The sequence below is a fragment of the Pholis gunnellus genome (genome assembly GCF_910591455.1).
Source record: "Pholis gunnellus genome assembly, chromosome: 8".
In the NCBI taxonomy this organism is placed as follows: domain Eukaryota; kingdom Metazoa; phylum Chordata; class Actinopteri; order Perciformes; family Pholidae; genus Pholis; species Pholis gunnellus.
The window spans coordinates 23,176,026-23,196,782 of NC_136534.1; the positions used below are offsets into that span (position 1 = coordinate 23,176,026).

General features: G+C 37.8%; 2 protein-coding genes across 3 annotated transcripts; both read left to right on the plus strand.

Moving 5' to 3' along the window:
• The first annotated feature begins 749 nt into the window (after positions 1–749).
• Positions 750–7,074, plus strand: LOC306699301 (cysteine-rich venom protein-like). Of its 2 annotated transcripts, none has more exons than XM_079163873.1 (8): positions 750–905; positions 1,107–1,174; positions 3,158–3,258; positions 4,101–4,191; positions 4,563–4,705; positions 5,164–5,252; positions 5,446–5,528; positions 5,617–7,074. In XM_079163873.1, the coding sequence occupies exons 2-8, from the start codon at positions 1,111–1,113 to the stop codon at positions 5,751–5,753; spliced, it is 708 nt and encodes a 235-aa protein (XP_079019999.1). In that variant the 5' UTR covers positions 750–905; positions 1,107–1,110; the 3' UTR covers positions 5,754–7,074. The 2 variants fall into 2 exon arrangements, with proteins under 2 accessions (XP_079019999.1, XP_079020000.1); XM_079163874.1 differs by having other exon boundaries at positions 802–901.
• A 7,379-nt stretch (positions 7,075–14,453) lies between these two features.
• LOC306699724 (cysteine-rich venom protein DIS2-like) lies at positions 14,454–20,246 on the plus strand (the record flags this gene model as incomplete). The annotated part of the gene is made up of 6 exons (XM_079164445.1): positions 14,454–14,552; positions 15,394–15,484; positions 15,853–15,995; positions 19,625–19,713; positions 19,888–19,970; positions 20,107–20,246. The coding sequence occupies 6 exons, from the start codon at positions 14,454–14,456 to the stop codon at positions 20,241–20,243; spliced, it is 642 nt and encodes a 213-aa protein (XP_079020571.1). The 3' UTR covers positions 20,244–20,246.
• Between the last annotated feature and the right edge of the window lie 511 nt (positions 20,247–20,757).

Below are 20,757 nucleotides of genomic sequence, written 5' to 3' on the forward strand. Positions count from 1 at the left end.
GTACAGCTTCTTATCAACCTCTATGTACCAACGTACATAACAAATACCACACAATAATAATAATAATAAGTAATCAGCGTTGCATATAGTTTAAATATAGTTTTTAAAGTTGTTTCGTTTGGAATATGTATAATAAGCATATAATTTAGTTATCGCTACTGAGAATTTAACAAACATAACAAAAAGAACAAAACATGATGTAGATAGGTTTGCAGTTTTCAAGGTGTATATTTCAAATTGCATCTCTTACACACATGAAGATAGAGTTGTGAACACCGGCTGAATATCTATTATCAGAATCATTATAACTATATTTTAACTGCTACTGTGTAAAGAGCATACTGCTGTTAAAAATAACCTTATTTGTTTAAAGTGTTTGCAAACCAAATGTTATTGCACTTTTGTTCATAAAGCAGTTTTAAAATAAAAGTACTGCTATACACTACTTTTGAATTCATTATTGAATTTTGCGCTTAACAATGCGATTAATTGCAGAAAAATCATGCGATTAATCGCGATTAAAGATTTTAATCGTTGCCCAGCACGAGTAAAGAAACATTTTTGAGCTATTCAAATCTCAACCTCATTGATAAGTGACATTTTAAAATCATAGACTGGCTAGATAGACAGCTTGCTGAGCATCAGTTTGATTTCAAATCAGTTTGATATTAATTTTTTGTTGCTCAAGGAGGAGCGCTCAAGGTGGGGCCACGCCCTACGGCCCTCTATAAGCCAGCCGCCACTGAAAAATGTGTGCATTATTTAAAGCCCTGGTTTCTGCTGCATCATTAGCGGCCTGAGGGGACTGTTTAATAATATCTGAGAGTTAGCAACGGAGCTGAGTCTTTAAAAGGACGGAGAGGAAAGCACCAACCCACTTGAACCTTCTGAAGACTCAGGGGCAGGTATACCTCCTTACTGGGTTTCCTAAACGTTGTTTTTAGTATTTTTTGATTATTTGATGATACCATTGGATTGATTAGATCATATCTTTCATATCGTTTTGATGAATCAAATTTCTTGAAAATAAGAATCCAATTACTCTGGAACATTTTTGCCAGAATATCATATAAAAGTCTTTGTTTTTCATCTTCTTTTTTGTCCAGGAAAATGTTGGCATTCCTGATTTGCATGTTGACTCTGCAGCAAGTGCACTCTGCCTGCAATGTGGTAAGTAGAAGTATTGACCTATTACAGGTAGTTGTAATACAATGCATTATGCATTCGGAGTGTTTTCCATAGGCTGGAAAGTATGTTTTGGTTTTGAGAGATTTCAGTACATTTTCAACAGACATTTTGTGTATTAAAGTTGCTTCACTGAGTTCTCTGCAGAATAAGGTTTCACATGCAAACTAAATGGTGAGCCAATAAAACTTGATCCATTGCTAGAGTCCAATCTTGGCATCGGCAATTATAATAATATTCAATAATTCATGATTTGACCTTCTTCTAATATCAATATATATATTTTAGAGTCTAAAAATTCCAATATTTATTATTGATTTGGTCACACTGGACTGGTACGGAGACGTTTTCTGCTGGAATTCATATATTTTCAGGAAGCAAATGATCTCACTAATGGTTTTGTGTTAATTTAAAAAACACTAGCATTTACAATAATATAAAATTAAATGACACTATTCCAATGATAAATATCACATAGCCAGCAGTGCGTGTAGCAGGAATAACTTTTGAAACACTGTGAAAGAACCTTGTTTTACGATTAGTGTTTTTGCCTTAACTTTTAAGTAGTGCTGGGCAACGATTAAAATCTTTAATCGCGATTAATCGCATGATTTTTCGCGCAAAATTCAATAATGAATTCAAAAGTAGTGTATAGCAGTACTTTTAAAATAAAAGTATATGAACAAAAGTGCAATAACATTTGGTTTGCAAACACTTTAAACAAATAAGGTGCTTTTTAACAGCAGTATTCCCTTTACACAGTAGCAGTTAAAATACAGTTATAATGATTCTGACAATAGATATTCAGCCGGTGTTCACAGCTTTATCTTTATGTGTGTAAGAGATGCAATTTGAAATATACACCTTGAAAACTGCAAACCTATCTACGTCATGTTTTGTTCTTTTTTTTGTTCTGTTTGTTAAATTCTCAATAGCGATAACTAAATTATATTCCTATTATACATATTCCAAACAAAACAACTTTAAAAACTTTATATAAACGATATGCAACGCTGATTACTTATTATTATTATTATTGTGTGGTATTTGTTATGTACGTTGGTACATAGAGGGTGATAAGAAGCTGTACTTGGAGGGACTTAGGACCCAGGGGAATGTAGGTGAAGCATGGGAACCTGGAGGGAGTCTGTACCGTGGCTGCAAGTTGTGGAAGTTAAGCTAATAAAGCATTGCAGTTAAGAGCAGTTTGTTCTGACGTGCTTATATGTTTGTTTTAAAACACCACAATATGTATTTTGATATTGTGAGGATCCTGTAACGAGACGATAGCACACAGAGAGACAGGAGAGACCGGGCGTGTCACCCAGTGGGGGAAAGCAGCACACAAAAACACAGATGTTCACCACTCGCTGCCCGGTTCTTGTGTTAAAAATGTCCGCTTAATAATAAATAAAAAACTGCGTTAACGCGCGTTAGAATAATTGTCGGCGTTAATTAATGAATGCGTTAACTTGCCTAGCCCAACTTTTAAGTAAATATAAAATACATTGTGGTGCAAATACTTCTTGAAAATAGTAAAGACTACTCCCCTGATGTCCTGATAAGAACTTAACTTTAATTTCTTCTCCTTTTCAAACGTTTCTGCGTGCCATCGTGTGTCCACAGCCAGGTAAGCACAATGTTAACTACATCTGACGTGTTTGACTTTACAGACAGAGACACTTTTTTTTTTAGCATTAACTATGAAACCAAGCCTATAGGTCTCCCAATAAAATTATGGGATTTGGTACAATCCTCTCTGTAAGTTCTTCTGTTATGTCAAGCTATTTCAGAGTAATTAAACCTGGATATGTTTGTGAGTCATAGCGAATAAATATTGAGCCACCAGAGTAAATATCAACCTATTTTATAACTTTAATATGTTGTTTACCCAGTTGTTTTAAGTGTGTGTGTGTGTGTGTGTGTGTGTGTGTGTGTGTGTGTGTGTCTGTGTGTGTGTGTGTGTGTGCAGACATGTGCCCATCAAATGCAGCGGTTCAGACTGAGATTGTTGCCGTTCACAATGCCTTCCGGAGAGCGGTCCAGCCTACTGCTTCTGACATGCTGTTAATGGTCAGTCCTGCTTTCTACTTGCACAATAAAAGTAGCTCGGGTAATATTTAAAATGAAACACATTTTAAGTGGGTGTGGTCATCTGCACGACGCCTGAAAATCATAAAATCCTAACGTGGCTTTTCCAAATCAGGGTTGTACAGTTTGATGATTAGGAGCTGACTCGACCTTAAAGGGCCAGTGTGTTGCATTTAATGAGGATCTTTAGCAGAAATTAAATATAATATTAATAAATGTTTTCTTTTGTCTATAATTACCTTAAAATAAAAATCATTGTGTTTTCGTTACCTTAGACCAACAATACATATTATGTATAAATGCTATTTGAAATGTGAAAATACATTTTGACTATATGGTCTGTCATAGATAAATATAAACACTCTAAAATGTCATTTTTATGTTCATTACAGTTGAGTAATGTCAACATCTTCTAATCTATTCGGGAGCCAAACCCGACCACTACAATAACATTGTACACAGTTGGAAATCTTTCAGTCAACAGGAGAATAAAGATGTCTCATTTCCTTTTCAAAAGAGTTGGGTGTTTCTGGAAGTGTAAGGTTTCTACCCAAAAGAAGAAGAAAAATAAATAAAAAGTTTATCTTGGAGCTGAGTTTTTGCTTTGGGCTGTATGAAAAGCACAGCAGCTGGTCTCAAAGGAGAAGCCCGTTTCAACAACCTTTTTCATATTCTAAGATTTAGAGTGGAAAATATTTAGAAATTTCTTCAGTCTTTCAAATCACAAATGATCCCATTTTCAACCAATATCTTAGCGAGACAATGGATCTGTTTCTGCAATCTGGTTGTGGGTGTTTTGAAATGAGACGCTTGATTTTTTACAGAGCTATAGTGAGGAGGTAGCAGCCAGTGCTCAGGCCTGGGTCGACAAATGTAAGCTGGCTCACGGAGAACCCAGCAACCACATGCTCAATGGTATATTATTTCTTCCTTTACTCTTCCTCTTTCTTCTTTGTTTCCTCTTAATAACCTTGCTCCACAAATGCCAGCACCTTAGATAATACATCAAAGGTGCATTCGGTGTAAAGGTTCCCTGTGAACTGAGTGACCTCGTGATTGATTGTCAGTCACTGGGAACATCATCTTATCTGCAGTCTTAATACCTTCTTTTAATAACAAATTACACGGAGTAGGATATGTAATCATTAAGGAGATTATCATCAATAGGCCTATTAATGAACCCTGTTTTATCATAAAGAAAATAATCAACTGATACGTGGAAATAACACTGTGTGTTTGCAGAAACCCATTAATTGTGCTGCCATGTGTTTCTCCCCAACGTGCAGGATATGAAATGGGTGAGAATCTGTTCTATTCGTCTAAAAATAAATCATGGACGGACATCATCAATACCTTTCACAGTGAGGGGGCACACTACCTGTATCCCAATGGCTCCACAAATGGCGAAGCTGTTGGTCACTACACACAGGTAACATTTAGCTAAACAAAGTATGTGGCAACAGCAGTAATGACAACATACGGTAATGTTGCTGCTGTGTTATTGGATGGTTACTTTTAATTCATCTATATGTTTATATCCAATTCTATTTTAACAATGGATCAAATGTAATGCAATAGTCTTTTGGCGTCTTTCAGCTCACTGTTTTGGTTTGTCGGCCCACAACTCCCCTGTTTTGGTTCACTCTCACTGATCTCATGGAGTCGATTTCCGTCCCAGCAGGCAGCAGTTTTCAGTGAAAAAGCTCTGAGACAACGAAGATCATTTAGGAGCTACAGATCCAGACATTAAAGAAACTGTTTGCTTACAAGTAGTTAAGAAAAAATAAATAAACAAAACATAAATGAGTCATGGCAGTGTTTGAACAAGCAATATGCATTCATATTAAAGTATTAAAGTTTAAGTTTTGGTTTTATCTTTGTTGTCAGGTGGTGTGGAACAGCTCCTACAAAGTTGGCTGTGGGTTTTCTTTGTGCCCTAACAACATCTATTACTACAGCTGCCATTATTTCCGAGCGTAAGTGACCCTCATTCACCCTCCATTAGACTTTGTTGTATCATTTCTGGGAGAGCTTGACGTTGGTGAGGGTTAAAAATGAACAATAAAAATGTCTATTCATATATTTAAACTGTATATTTAATCAGAGGTTAGTTCTGAGTCAGGTGAAGTTAGGTTAAAAAAACTGAGACGTCTCTAATTTGTTTAACAGAGGAAACTTCAAGGGAATTGCGCCTTACAAGGCTGGACCCCCGTGTGCTTCCTGTCCCAATAACTGTGACGACAAACTGTGCAGTAAGTAACAGATGTTATGAGGTTCTTTTTACGGCAAATATATCAGAAAGACAGACAATGAGCTGACCTCTCCAATGTTTTGTTTCAGCCAACCCCTGTCCTTACATAAACAAATACTACGGATGTCCAATCTTGAAAGCGAAGACTGGATGCCGCAATTTTCTGGTGGCTGGTTTGTGTCCTGCTTCATGCAAATGCCCCACTCAAATCATTCCAATAGCCTAAAGAGAAGCCACTGAGTCTGCAAAGTGTAATTAAGTGGTTCAGACTGTTTGTTGGTTCTGTCCATGAAGCAAGCTACTGCAACTGTAATCAATTTCGCTTATAATAATATACCAATGACGCAAGCAAAAAAATGTGGCTTAGTACTGATTGCTTTAAGTTTTAGTGGATGCAAGTGGGAGTGTTTTTATATATCAATCTCTAATCAAAACCCCATGGGACAGAGTTGTGTGATGTGTCATATACTATACTTAGGGGGACTCATCCAACTCAATGATATTAATTGCAGACATGTGTAAGCTAAAGTAAGAAATACGGTTTTACTGTTAATTCACCTAAAACCAACATGATATGAAATCAAAAATGTTCATTCTACACATAATCATACGATACAGATGATGTTGAAAATCAAGTGCTGTCATTTTGTTACGGTTGATAAGAATTAAACATTTAAATGCTTTAGTTGTGTTTAAATTTGATGTCCTTCTTCCCTCCATATAACATGAATGTGACAACGTCAAGTGGCCATTTTGTTTTTTACTACATTAACAGTCAGAGCACAACTGCAAGAGTTTTATTAGTAACTCTTTCTTCATACTCGTATACTATGTTTCACTTCACATATACTGTACAATATGGTGGCTCCAAAGACCCTTTATTACCTACAAGTATCTACTATTTAAACTGTCTGGTGCTGGATCTTCTACATCATTATTATATCCGTATGTATGGTGAAGCTTGGGAAAAAACTAAAAACAGAATATTTACCGTGGTTGGGGACAACACTGAACAAATGATCAGGTTTGTCAGATCGCACCTGACTGTGGCTCACAGTGTCACCGCCTTCTAACGCCACCACCTAAGAAAATAGACGTATTTGCATGAATTTACATAAGCAAAAAGTGTTGAAGAAAATCATCATATAACATAGGATTGAAATGAACACATTTGGTTTCATAAGAAAATAGTTTATATAACTTGTGTTGAACACATTTGGTTTCATAAAAACATTTTTATGAAGTGATTAAGGCGCACCAGACAAATTGTAATCTATCACTCCAATTTGTATCAAAACATTTCCCGTACACGAATCGTGTGTTCTGCCAAAAGGTTATCTTGACCCAGATGAAGACATGAGAGCATGACATAGTGAAGAGACCAGATGTGCTTTGTTTGTGGTTCAACCGACTGGTTTGATTGGTGGAAAGTGACTTAAGGGGGATGAATTTTGACTATAAGAGTAAGCTGTGAAAAGTAATACATTGGATTTGTTGAATGTTGGCTTGTGCTTATTAAAACACTTCCCGCTGGGTTGCAACATCAATTTGCCGTCTTTCTTCGTCATTTTGCCAAAACACAAGCTGAATCAACTTTAAACACCAGAGGAGGCCCCTGATGCTCATCTTTGCTTCAGTGTGTAAATGTTACTGGTTCCTACTGTGGGCTGCTATCATCCAGATCCAAAATAATCCCTCTCAATCATCACTGTCCCACCAGAAGTGTGTGGTGGTGTCTATCTACAGAGGCCCTGCCCTCTGCCTGTATTGTCTTTTTCTTATTATTATTTTGCTGAGTTAGTGAAGATTGTGGGTGTCAGCAAGGAGCCTTTGTGCCTCACATGGTTGTGTCAACCCGAGCCAAGAACAGAGCACATGGTGTGCAGCCCGTTCTGATTCCCGGGGTTAGGACATTTGGACAAACCCACAGATAATTATTAATACCAGACTCAGCAGTTTCTCTGAGCTCTACAGAGCTATTTAATGTCTTTAATTGTTTTGGTTGGCTCGCCATCACCGCTCTCATCAGTGTTGTTTCCAGCTGCAACAGACAGCTGTTTTTGGTGACAACGCTTTGATAAACCCACTGTACGCTACCTGCTCAGCACCAAACGGCAAACAAAGTAAGGGGAAAACTTAGTTGACTTCATACATACTGATAAAATAAACACGAATTATGCATCATGAATAGAAGTGGGTTGATTATTGTGACAGCATTGCACCTTTTTCCTGTCATGTAATATTCTTTAAATTTCAACTTTCCATACACAAACAGCCGCGTCATGCCATTGTGTCACAGAATCTAGTATAACCCTACATCAGTGGTCCCAAGCCTGAGGGTCGGGACCTCCGCCAGGGTTTGCACGAAGTATCTGAGGGCTTGCAAGAAGAATTGCTGGTTTTAAGGGCCAAAAGGCTGGAAGCCACTGGTCTATACAGATTGGCTATAAACATAAACTTTGATTAGCAGTGTATTGTCAAATACTGTCTCCATTGTACAATAACCAGAAACAACCAACAACCCTTGTAGACCAGCAGATGGCTCTGTTGTACAACTCACCATACCTCCTGCTTCTGAATCCCAGTGTCAAGTTGATCTGCCTTCATCTGAACCAGTGGCCTGTGAATGAAATGCATTAAATCATGTAGAACAATGTTACGCCTCATCACTTACTCTCTGTGTCTCCTATACAAGAGGCTATAAGCGATGTGATCTAAATGTTAGGCATTAACTGTGACTGATATTTTAAAGCTCTGGATCATCTCCAAGAAAGATTATTTTTTGGTCACATATAGGTTGTTAAAAAGGACTTAAAAGGGGATCATTTCTAGCCTGTCTGTGAAAAAAATAATAAGGTTTGATTAACAACTCTGCCTGTTTTGTCTCAGTTACTTTAATTACTTTAATTTACAAGAAAAGAAATAAATTATGAGATACTTTAACACAACAGCTCTTTGGCAGGTTACCGACATATGTATTGTGAGTACATTGAAGACTACTTTAAACGTGGCTTTACAACACATGAAATACTTCACATGGATTGTAATCCGCAAACACACCCTTGAAAGGATTTTAAGCAAGAAGCAGTAGAAAGAATAAAACCGATGTGGCTGAGGGGGCCACCTTCATTAAACAGCAACTGGAAACATTTGAGTCATGGTTACAGCATCTTATTTGTTGTAATTTTTTTTTTGGTTTTGTTTTTAAATTACAAAAAAAAAAACGTAACTTTTTGTTTGGCGGAAATGGGCTTCCATAAACAACCAGGGTTGTATTGACTGGACTTTGCGTTGTGCTAGTTAGCTCACTAGCTCGGCTCAGTGCACAGCAGCACAGACAGAAAACGGTCGTCTGCTTTTCTCTTTTCCACCTGCCTCCAATGAATCTTGGGGACACGGCCGTGCACAGCGACGGAGACGCTGGCCGGATGCATTGCGAAGTGTCGGTCTCGAATGGAGACTGTGCGATATCGGACAATAAGGTCGATGCTGAAGCCGTCCTGGGGCTGAGGCTTGAATGACACTAATGGTAACCCACAGTGTAATTGCCAACATGCTGTAGCTTTAGACACTATAGATAAAATACAGCATGCCAAAAAGTGAAACAAACATGCACACATAGGAAGATGACATTTACATGATGCCATTGTCAAATTGTACTCATCTAATATGTCCAAATTAGGTGCGTTTAATGTTCTGTAACTTGGTGGAAACTCGACACAGCTAATAAAACGGACACAAAGCTCACGCTGCTGAACGTCCCGCTGTGGGACAACTGAAACAGGACGAATAGTATGAGAGGAGTTGTAAAGATGGAGAGCCAACCCGGCGAGCATTTTTCCGTTGAAAAGACGTCTACGCCCACCATTGAAAAGACGTTCAGAATTGGTTCAAAAGTGAACCTTTTTTCGCCAACTATTTATAGACATTGATTGAACATTCACATTTAGACCAGATTTCAACGGGATTTGCAATACTAAAATTGTTCGTCCTCTACATTGTGATAATAGTATATCATCATTTTAGAGGCTTACTAAGAAGCCACACCCACATTTATCAGTTGAAAGAGTATTGCAAATCCCGTTGAATTCTGGTCTAACTGTGAACGTTTAATCAACGTCTTCAAATAGTCTGCGAAACCACTTTTAACCGTGTTTTCAACGTCACCGTATTTTAAACGTGTTTTCAACGCCGAAATGCTTACAGTACTTCTGGGTATTGGATGACAACTAGACAACCCACAGCACATTACGAGTTACATACTTAGTCCTAATACATTAACATTTTCCACTTAAAGGACAAGAAAAACACAATGCTCTCGATATATTTTGATTTATTAATAAACAATATATATATAACATGAAGTATGTTCATGAAATAAAAGCAAAATAAAATGGAGCAGAAATAAAAAAATGTAAAGGAAAAGAATCATAATATATTAACATTTTGATTCATTAATGAACAATATCAATATAACATGAAGTATGTTTATTAAATAAAAGCACAATAAAATAGGAAAGATGAACAACTATGGAAATAAAACAGTGTATAAAATAATATTCTGCTGAAATAAGCTAGCTACCACCTGTCCTGTCTTGAAAAACAACTTTTTTTCTCAATAAACAGTCAGTGTAGTGTAAACATAGTACCTTTATGTTTCTTTTATTTTTAAAAGCCACTCCCACCAGACCTTCCAGCAGCCTGCTAAAAATGGTCTGCCATGTCTCTGTCAATTTCTGACTCTGTGGCACTGGGACCGTATGACAGCCTCTATAACATTAGGAAAATAGCATTATTGAATATAGTAGATCATGAAAGGAGAGACTTTGACTGTACAACCATTCATTGAATGTATTTTGCGTATTAGAAAATATATTACCCTTAACCACAGAGCACAGTTCAGTTTCCCTGAAGGCACTATTGTTCTTCTGACCACCTCCTTTCATGTTGAAAGTGGCCATTCGTTTGTCGGTGAAAAGTCTGTGAATAAGAAAACGCATAGTGTCACTTAAGCAGTTTCAACTCTCAGTAATGCTCACCTGTTTAGAATGGCTCCATGAGTCCATGCCATATCAATTTTATTTCCACTTCTTTGGTTGACAGATATTTTTTTTTCGCCGACTATTTATAGACGTTGATTAAACGTTCACGCTCAGACCAGATTTCAACGGGATTTGCAATACTACAATTTTTTGTCCTCTACATTGTGCTAATAATAGTATATCATCATTTTAGAGGCTTACTAAGAAACTACATCCACATTTATCAATTGAAAGCCAGTATTGCACATCCCGTTGAAATCTGGTCTAACCGTGAACGTTTAATCAACGTCTGCAAATAGTCGGCTAAAAAGCTTTCACTTTTGAACCACTTTTAAACGTGTTTTGAACGTCACCCGTGTTTTAACCGTGATTTAAACGTCGAAATGCTCTCAGATCAATATGTAGTAACTAAATACTTAGTCATAGTAACACATCATCAGTTTCCACTTACAGGACAAAAGACCAAGTGACACAGGCAACAGTTCATTTGTATTTATTAAGCACAATATAAATATAAACAATGTTCTTTATATACAACCATCTCTCTTTCCTGATTTAAATGTAGTTGTCAAAGCCAAACAGGAGCCGGTTTCAGAAGATCTGCCATATTTTCAACGTGGACATCTGTAAAACAAATATTAGAAAAACATATTGACTTTTAAACCAGTTTTGAACGTCTCTTCACCGGAGACCATAGACGTCTTTTAATCGTGTTTTCAACGGAACGATGCTGACCTGGATATTACACAGTTCTTATTAGACATTACTTTGTTTTACTCACTTCCTCCTCATGTAACCAAGTGGAACTGACCGGTTGAAATTATTGGGTCCGCCAGACCGGTAATGGGGTGCACGGGATTAAGTGAAAAGATGCACCTGCTGGCAAATCGCGTCCTAATAAAGGTTTACAATCTATTGCTCTGTGCTCTTAGAGACCGACTTCAGATTTTTTGATGAAGCTATTATACACAAATCCCTCAGTGTAAAAGCTATTACTTACTTGCTGTGGACATCGGAAAAACACTTGACCTTTTGTTGCCTGGAGAAATTGATGGACAGATGGAAAAAGAATGTTGTGATACTGTGTTGAACATGTCAGTCAAGTATTTTGTTAAGTCATACGAAGTTGAAAGTGAAAGGAATCAGGAGATACTTTAAGGTCTTTATTACAGGGCAGGCCCTTTCTATCCAAAACACTAGAACGTGCTGTCTTTAACCAACATCAAGTAATAGTGAAACAAAACAAGAAAGTAGCAAAACAATGAGCTCAAAGAGACTAAAAGGTTGATATAAAATGAAAAAATATCGATAGTGCAGCTTTAAAGATCTTATTTTCTGTATGATTGTTTCCTAGAAAGACTTAACTTACAATTTAAAAGTTTTCATGACCTTACCGCAGGTTGTTGTTTCTCTGTTTAGCACCAGAAAAAACAAAACAAAAAATGTAATTCATTTTCTTTATGAAAGTTGTTTAAAACTGCCCCAGTCATATTTTTTTGTTTAATCAGTCATATTTTCGAAATAACCTTTACATTTTAGCAACAAGTCCTCCATTTATTGTTATCTGATATTTCACCCCTGACTTGGCTGCTAATGCAAACAGGCAACAAACATCCATACACTCACAGACGATACACATAAAAGAAAAATGTGAGAAACTTATAAAACATTTTTGTTGTCCGTACTCCATCGTGTTGGTCTGCATGGCCTTTCTGATATGCTGCCTTTTGTGCCAAAGCAAGCAATTAGTGCAACTTCAGCCAACATGTGTTGTCACTACACCCTTGGGCTTAACAATTCCATGTTTACTTTCTGTAGTCTTTTAAATTTACATTATTTAAAGCCCTGGTTCCTGCAGCACCATTAGCGGCCTGAGGGGAATGTGTAATATCTGAGCGTTAGCAACGGAGCTGAGTCTTTAAAAGGAGGGAGAGGAAAGCACCAACCCACTTGCACCTTCTGAAGACTCAGGGACAGGTATGCCTCTTTACTGGGTTTCCTAAACGTTGTTTTTAATATCTTTCGATTATTCGATTGGATTGATTATATTATGTCATATTTTTTATATCTTTTTGATCGATCAAATTTCTTGAAAATAAGAATCCAATTACTCTGGAATATTTTGCAAGAATATCATATGAAATGTCGTCGTTGGTCTTTGTTTTTAATCTTCTTTTTTGTCCAGGAAAATGTTGGCATTCCTGATTTGCATGTTGACTCTGCAGCAAGTGCACTCTGCCTGCAATGTGGTAAATAGAAGTATTGACATATTTCAGGTAGTTGTAATACAATGCATTATGCATTCGGAGTGTTTTCCATAGGCTGGAAAGTATGTTTTGGTTTTGAGAGATTTCAGTACTTTTTCAACAGACATTTTGTGTATTAAAGTTGCTTCACTGAGTTCTCTGCAGAATAAGGTTTCACATGCAAACTAAATGGTGAGCCAATAAAACTTGATCCATTGCTAGAGTCCAATCTTTTAAGTAGTTCTGGGCAACGATTAAAATCTTTAATCACGATGAATCGCATTGTTATGCGCTAAATTCAATAATGAATTCAAAAGTAGTGTATAGCAGTTCTTTTACTTTAAAACTGCTATATGAACAAAAGTGCAATAACATTTGGTTTGCAAACACTTTAAACAAATAAAGTATTTTTTAACAGCAGTATTCCCTTTACACAGTAGCAGTTAAAATACAGTTATAATGATTCTGATAATAGATATTCAGCCGGTGTTCACAACTTTATCTTTATGTGTGTAAGAAATGCAATTTGAAATATACACCTTGAAAACTGCAAACCTATCTACGTCATGTTTTGTTCTGTTTGTTAAATTCTCAGTAGCGATAACAAAATTATATGCTTATTATACATATTCCAAACAAAACAACTTTAAAATCTTTATATAAACTATATGCAACGCTGATTACTGTAATATGTGTGGTATTTGTTATGTACGTTGGTACATAGAGGGTGATAAGAAGCTGTACCTGAAGGGACTTAGGACCCAGGGGAATGTAGGTGAAGCATGGGAACCTGGGAATCTGTACCATGGCAGTAACATGCAGCGCGGATGTTAAGCTAATAAAGAGTTGCAGTTAAGAGCAGTTTGTTCTCACGTGCTTATATGTTTATTTAAAAACACCACAATATGTAATTTGATATTGTGAGGATCCTGTAACGAGACGATCACACGCGTGTGTGTGTGAGACAGGAGGACCAGGCATGTCACCCGGTGGGGGGGGAGAGCAGCACACAAAAACACAGATGTTCACCACTCGCTGCCCGGTTCTTGTGTTAAAAATGTCCGCTTAATAAGAAATAAAAAACTGCGTTAACGCATGTTAAAATAATTGTTGTCGTTAATTAATTAATGCGCTAACGCGATACTAACGCGTGAACTTGCCCAGCACTACTTTTAAGTAAATATAAAATACATTGTGGTGCAAATACTTCTTGAAAATAGTAAAGACTACTCCCCTGATGTCCTGATAAGAACTTAACTTCAATTTCTTCTCCTTTTCAAACGTTTCTGCGTGCCATCGTGTGTCCACAGCCAGGTAAGCACAATGTCAACTGCATCTGATGTGTTTGACTTTACAGACAGAGACACTTTTCTCTTGGCATCAACTATGAAACCAAGCCTTTAAGTCTCCCAATACAATTATGGGATTTGGTACAATCCTCTCTGTAAGTTCTTCTGTTATGTCAAGCTATTTCAAAGTAATTACATTTTGTGAGTCATGGTGAATAAATATTAAGCCACCAGAGTAAATATCAGGCTATTTTATAACTTTAATATGTCATTTACCCAGTGGTTTTAAGTGTGGGTGTCTCTCTCTCTCTGTGTGTGTGCGTGTGCGCGCCCAGACGTGTGCCCAGAGATGTGCCCAGAAAACGCAGCGGTTCAGAATGAGATCGTTTCCGTTCACAATGCCTTCCGGAGAGATGTTCAGCCTACTGCTTCTGACATGCTGTTAATGGTAAGTCCTGCTTTCTAGTTGCACAATAAAAGTGGCTCGGGTAACATTTAAAATGAAATACATTTTAAGTGGGTGTGGTTTTCTGCATGATAACTGAAAATCCTAACGTGGCTTTTCAAAATCAGGGTTGTACAGTTTGATGATTAGGAGCTGACTCAACCTTAAAGGGCCAGTGTGTTGCATTTAATAAGGATCTTTAGCAGAAATTAAATATAATATTAATAAATGTTTTCTTTTGTCTATAATCACATTAAAATAAAAATCATTGTGTTTTCGTTACCTTAGACCAACAATACATATTATGTTTAAATGCTATTTGAAATGTGAAAATACATTTTGACTATATGGTCTGTCATAGATAAATATAAACACTCTAAAATGTCATTTTTATGTTCATTACAGTTGATTAATGTCAACATCTTCTAATCTATTCGAGAGCCAAACCCGACCACTACAATAGCATTGTACACAGTTGGAAATCTTTCAGTCAACAGGAGAATAAAGATGTCTCATTTCCTTTTCAAAAGAGTTGGGTGTTTCTGGAGGTGTAAGGTTTCTGCCCAAAAGAAGAAGAAAAATAAATAAAAAGTCTCATGTTTATCTTGGAGCTGAGTTGGAGCTGAGCTGTATGAAAAGCACAGCAGCTGGTCTCAAAGGAGAAGCCCGTTTCAACAACCTTTTTCATATTCTAAGATTTAGAGTGGAAAATATTTTGAAATTTCTTCAGTCTTTCAAATCACAAATGATCCCATTTTCAAAACCAATATCTTAGCGAGACAATGGATCTGTTTCTGCAATCTGGTTGTGGGTGTTTTTAAATGAAACGCTTGATTTTTTACAGAGCTATAGTGAGGAGATAGCAGCCAGTGCTCAGGCCTGGGTCGACAAATGTATTCTGGCTCACGGACCACCCAGCACCCGCATGCTCAATGGTATATTATTTCTTCCTTTACTCTTCCTCTTTCTTCTTTGTTTCCTCTTAACCTTGCTCCACAAATGCCAGCACCTTAGATAATATATCAAAGGTGCATTCGGTGTAAAGGTTCCCTGTGAACTGAGTGACCTCGTGATTGATTGTCAGTCACTGGGAACATCATCTTATCTGCAGTCTTAATACCTTCTTTTAATAACAAATTACACGGAGTAGGATGTGTAATCATTAAGGAGATTATCATCAATAGGCCTATTATTGAACCCTGTTTTATCTAAAAGAAAATAATCTACTGAGACATGGAAATAACACTGTGTGTTTGCAGAAACCCATTAATCGTGCTGCCATGTGTTTCTCCCCAACGAGCAGGATATGTAATGGGTGAGAATTTGTTCTATTCGTCTTCACCTAACTCATGGACGGACGTCATCAATGCCTTTCACAGTGAGGTGGAACACTACCTGTATCCCAATGGCTCCACAAATGGCAAAGCTGTTGGTCACTACACACAGGTAACATTTAGCTAAACAAAGTATGTGGCAACAGCAGTAATGACAACATACGGTAATGTTGCTGCTGTGTTATTGGATGGTTACTTGTAATTCATCTATATTTTTATATTCAATTCTATTTTAACAATGGATCAAATGTAATGCAATAGTCTTTTGGCGTCTTTCAGCTCACTGTTTTGGTTTATCGGCTCACAACTCCCCTGTTTTGGTTCACTCTCACTGATCTCATGGAGTCAATTTCCGTCCCAGCAGGCAGCAGTTTTCAGTGAAAAAGCTCTGAGACAACGAAGATCATTTAGGAGCTAAAGATCCAGACATTAATGAAACTGTTTGCTTACAAGTAGTTAAGACTAATAAATATAGGACCAATAGTCATGATGGATGAGTTTCTGTGGATTCTAGCTCTCAAAATGCTCCTAAATATTCATTTCATGGTGAATTGTCTGTACAAAATGTGTGTGACAAATACTGCTTTCACCAAAGGAAATTGGAGAGATAGCATATTTCAAAAAGCATTATTGAAACTGAAACATCATTAACAGTCATTATTGCGATTGTAAGAAGATATATTTATATATATATATACAACAATGGAACTGAGGAAACGAGTGAGAGACGTGTTGACCACTTATGGACCCATATTCTAGTAAAACTTGACGTGTAATTTTTCATTTTAAAGTACATTTGATGTGTGTGAGAGAGAGAGAGAGAGCATGCCCAGTGTACGTGAATAGTCACGTGATATTCGTTTTCAGGCGTGTTTGTCTGGACGGAGATCATTTCTAAAACGATGCTGAAACGCTGTGTGGACGGAGATCGTTTTAGTTTTAAAACGAAGTTCAACTCCCTTAAACTGAATGAGTTGTATGCTTCACTAAGCGAAGTTAAATTTCCAAACATTAGGAGGATGGCACAGAGGATGCTGGTGTTGTTTGGCTCTACCTACGTGTGTGAGCAGACGTTCAGCGTGATTAACATCAACAAATCAGGCCACAGATTCCAGTTAACTGATGAACACTTCAGATCTGTCCTGAGAATTGCCACAACCAAACTTTGATGCACTGGCAAAAAAGGGTGAGCAACAACACTGCTCCCACTGAAATTAAATGTTAGTTTTCTTTACTTTTTAGGTAATGGCTTTTACTTGTAATTTATATTAGTTCACACAAACACTCTCCATCCATCTGCTACTGGCCCGGCCTGTCTGTCAAATTTTAAAACTCAATGTGGCCCCTGAGCCAAAAAGTTTGCCCACCCCTGGTTTAGAGCATGGTCCCAAGAGACTTATCTTTAGGTCTCCATGCGATACATGTTCCTATAGTTTCATACATGTACCTTAAACGTAGCGCTGGAGCTGCTCTTTTGAAATATTGTAGGGGGTTCTATGGAGGCAATTTAAAACGGCCAAGCCAAAAACCCATATAGACTGTCTTCCCATGACCTATGAGACATGTACAAAGTTTCATACGTTTTTGAACATCTAAGCCACTGAACAATCAGCTTCCTTCTTCATGGCGAATGATGCATTGCCACGGCAACAGCGTTTAACAAAAACTCACAATTTTCATGGTAACGTATCATCAATGTCATAAGACTATTCTTACTAAATTTGAGACAGATCAGGTCAACTGGCTAGGAGGAGTAAATAAAAGTATAAAATGTGACGTTTTCTTTTGCCAGTGGTGGCGCAATGACAATGTGAACATTTTAGCATGGAAATTGGCTCAAGCTTGAAGCAGCATCATGCATAAGAAGTTTTGTGCAGATTGGATAATGTACCTTAAGCTGTGTTCACACCAAAAGCGTTTCACGCGTTTGACGCGGCGCGATTACATACAAAGTCTATGTACAGACGCGTTTGGGGCGTCGCGTTTGACGCGTCAAAACGCCGAAACGCCCCAAACGCTGAAGTTGAAATATTTGAACTTCTGCGAAAAAATCGCGTGACGCTCCAGCGCGATAGCCAATCAGCGTTGAGTTGCTCTCTCCGTCATCAGTGAAGTCCTGCCGTTGCTAAATCAGAAAATAAATGCTGTAGCCGCTATGTTCACCCAGAGCTCTACGATACCTCATATCAGTAGAGACCGGACCAAACTATGTGTAGACATGTTTGTGTGTAAACCATATGGTACAAACAATGAATAGACGCTGCCGTATTTACGTCTATATGACGTTATCGTAATGTTAGCATAGCCTAGCACCGATCGATCCGAGCTTCATTGATAAAACAAGTACAAATCGGCATCATTACGTAGTTATTTCGGAGTCCCTTTTTGTCGGTTTATTGTCGTTAAATCACAGCCAAGTTAGTTTATAGTGTGTTCATACAGCTGTAGTAAACAGCCGACGTGTGGCTCGCTAGACACAGTGAGCTCGATGAAATCCACGGAGCTCCTCCGGACTATGTTATGAACCAGACATGACGGCGTTTAGTTCCCCGTGATATCTGGGACTTCCACAACACGTACTGAGCAGAAATAGAGGCTATTTTTCTACGGTTGATGGCGGACAGTTGAACAGCTTTCAGGCTGATAAGCCACGCCCCCTTTTTGGCGCGTCCAGCGCGTTGGACGCGATGGACGCGAATGAACACAAATAGTCCCCGGCGATGCCGGCGTTGCGTTTGGGGCGTTTGGCGCGATTCGCGACGCGTGAAACGCTTTTGGTGTGAACGCACCTTTAGAGTTATAGCAACTTCCTTTTTCATGCCGAATGACGCAAAATGGCCACCACGCCACGTCAAGGTTCTTCCATGAGAACCCACAAATTTGATAACTTTTCATCAAATTTGAAGTTTATTGCATCAAGTCTGTAGGAGGAGTTCGTTAGAATACAAGGGCTGAAAACGTGAAAAATCTGAAAATGGGTGAATTACTGTAGCGCCCCCAGGCGGTTTATTGGACTGAAAATGTCAGGGTATGTTACAGGATGCGATGTGCACATATGCTGCAAATCTGGTGATTTTAGGACAAATGGTTTAGAAGTTGTGTATTGATATATAAGCTACGCCCCTAAGAATTTAATTGGTCCATATCTTGTAAACGCAAAGAGAGATCTAAAACATTTTGATAACTTTTGGGGATCTAGATCAAATAATAATCCACAGTAAATTTGGTAGCAATCCGACTCAGCGTGTAGGAGGAGTTCGCTAAAATGTGTTTTTCACTAAATTCAAAATGGCGGAAAATGTTTCTAGGCGGAGCTTAGGGGTCTGAGAGGCTTTTTTGTAGAGCTAGCGGAGTTGAACATGTGTGTCAAATGTCAAGTAAATCGGACATACTGGCCGAGAGGCGTCGCCGGTCCAACTTGTAGAGAGGCATTTTGTAACACGCAATTACAACTCTCATATCACACGTACATTTCCACCAAGCCTGACAAGTGTGCACAATTTGGTGAGTTTTCATGCATGGCAAGTACCCCAAAAATGCTCCCAATGCAGACAACTAAAAATCAGAAGAATAAAAACCCTTACAATTTCAATAGGGCCCGAGAGACCGACAACGTCGGGCCAGCGAAGGCCCTATTGAAATTGAAAAAAAATGAGTCATGGCAGTGTTTGAACAAGCAATATGCATTACTATTAATGTAAAATATTAAAGTTTAAGTTTTGGTTTTATCTTTGTTGTCAGGTGGTGTGGAACAGCTCCTACAGAGTTGGCTGTGGGATGTCTTTGTGCCCTAACAAAATTCATTTCTACGGCTGCCATTATTACCGAGCGTAAGTGACCCTCATTCACCCTCCATATGACTTTGTTCTATCATTTCTGGGAGAGCTTGAGGGTTAAAATGAACAATAAAAGTGTCTATTTATATATTTATATCTGTATATTTAATCAGAGGTTAGTTCTGAATCAGGTGAAGTTGGGTTAAAAAAACAAAAAAATTTTAACAGAGGAAACTTCAAGGGATGGAAACCTTACAAGGCTGGACCCACGTGTGCTTCCTGTCCCAACAACTGTGAAGACAAACTGTGCAGTAAGTAACAGATGTTATGAGGTTCTCTTCACGGCAAATATATCAATTATGAGGTTCTTTTTACTGCAAATATATCAATTTTCGACTGCGGTAGAAAGAAAGACAATGAGCTGACCTCTCCAATGTTTCATTTCAGCCAACCCCTGTCCTTACATAAACAAATACATCAACTGTCCAACCTTGAAAGACACGCATGGATGCAGCAATTATCTGGTGTCTGCTTGGTGTCCTGCTTCATGCAAATGCCCCACTCAAATCATTCCAATAGCCTAAAGAGAAGCCACTGAGTCTGCAAAGTGTAATTAAGTGGTTCAGACTGTTTGTTGGTTCTGTCCATGAAGCAAGCTACTGCAACTGTAATCAATTTCCTGTGAGCTCATAATAATATACCAATGACGCAAGCAAAAAAATGTGGCTTAGTACTGATTGCCTTACGTTTTAGTGGATGCTTGTGTAGTGTATTTATTTTATTTATCAATCTCTAATCAAAACCCCATGGGACAGAGTTTTGTGATGTGTCAAATACTATACTTATGGGGACTCATCCAACTCAACGTTATTAATTGCAGAAATGTGTAATCATAAGCAGGACATACGGTTTTACTGTTAATTCACCTAAAACCAACATAATATGAAATCAAAAATGTTCATTCTACACATAATCATACAATACAGATGATGTTGAAAATCAAGTGCTGTCATTTTGTTACGGTTGATAAGAATTAAACATTTAAATGCTTTAGTTGTGTTTCAATTTGATGTCCTTCTTCCCTACATATAACATGAA

What these genes read in the sequence shown, in the direction of transcription:
- LOC306699301 (XM_079163873.1), top strand. Translation starts at nt 1,111, where the DNA reads ATGTTGGCATTCCTGATTTGCATGTTGACTCTGCAGCAAGTGCACTCT. An exon ending in CTCTGCCTGCAATGTGGTAA is followed by an intron (nt 1,175 to 3,157) that starts GTAGAAGTATTG and finishes GTGTGTGTGCAG; the next exon opens with ACATGTGCCCATCAAATGCA. An exon ending in CTGTTGGTCACTACACACAG is followed by an intron (nt 4,706 to 5,163) that starts GTAACATTTAGC and finishes CTTTGTTGTCAG; the next exon opens with GTGGTGTGGAACAGCTCCTA.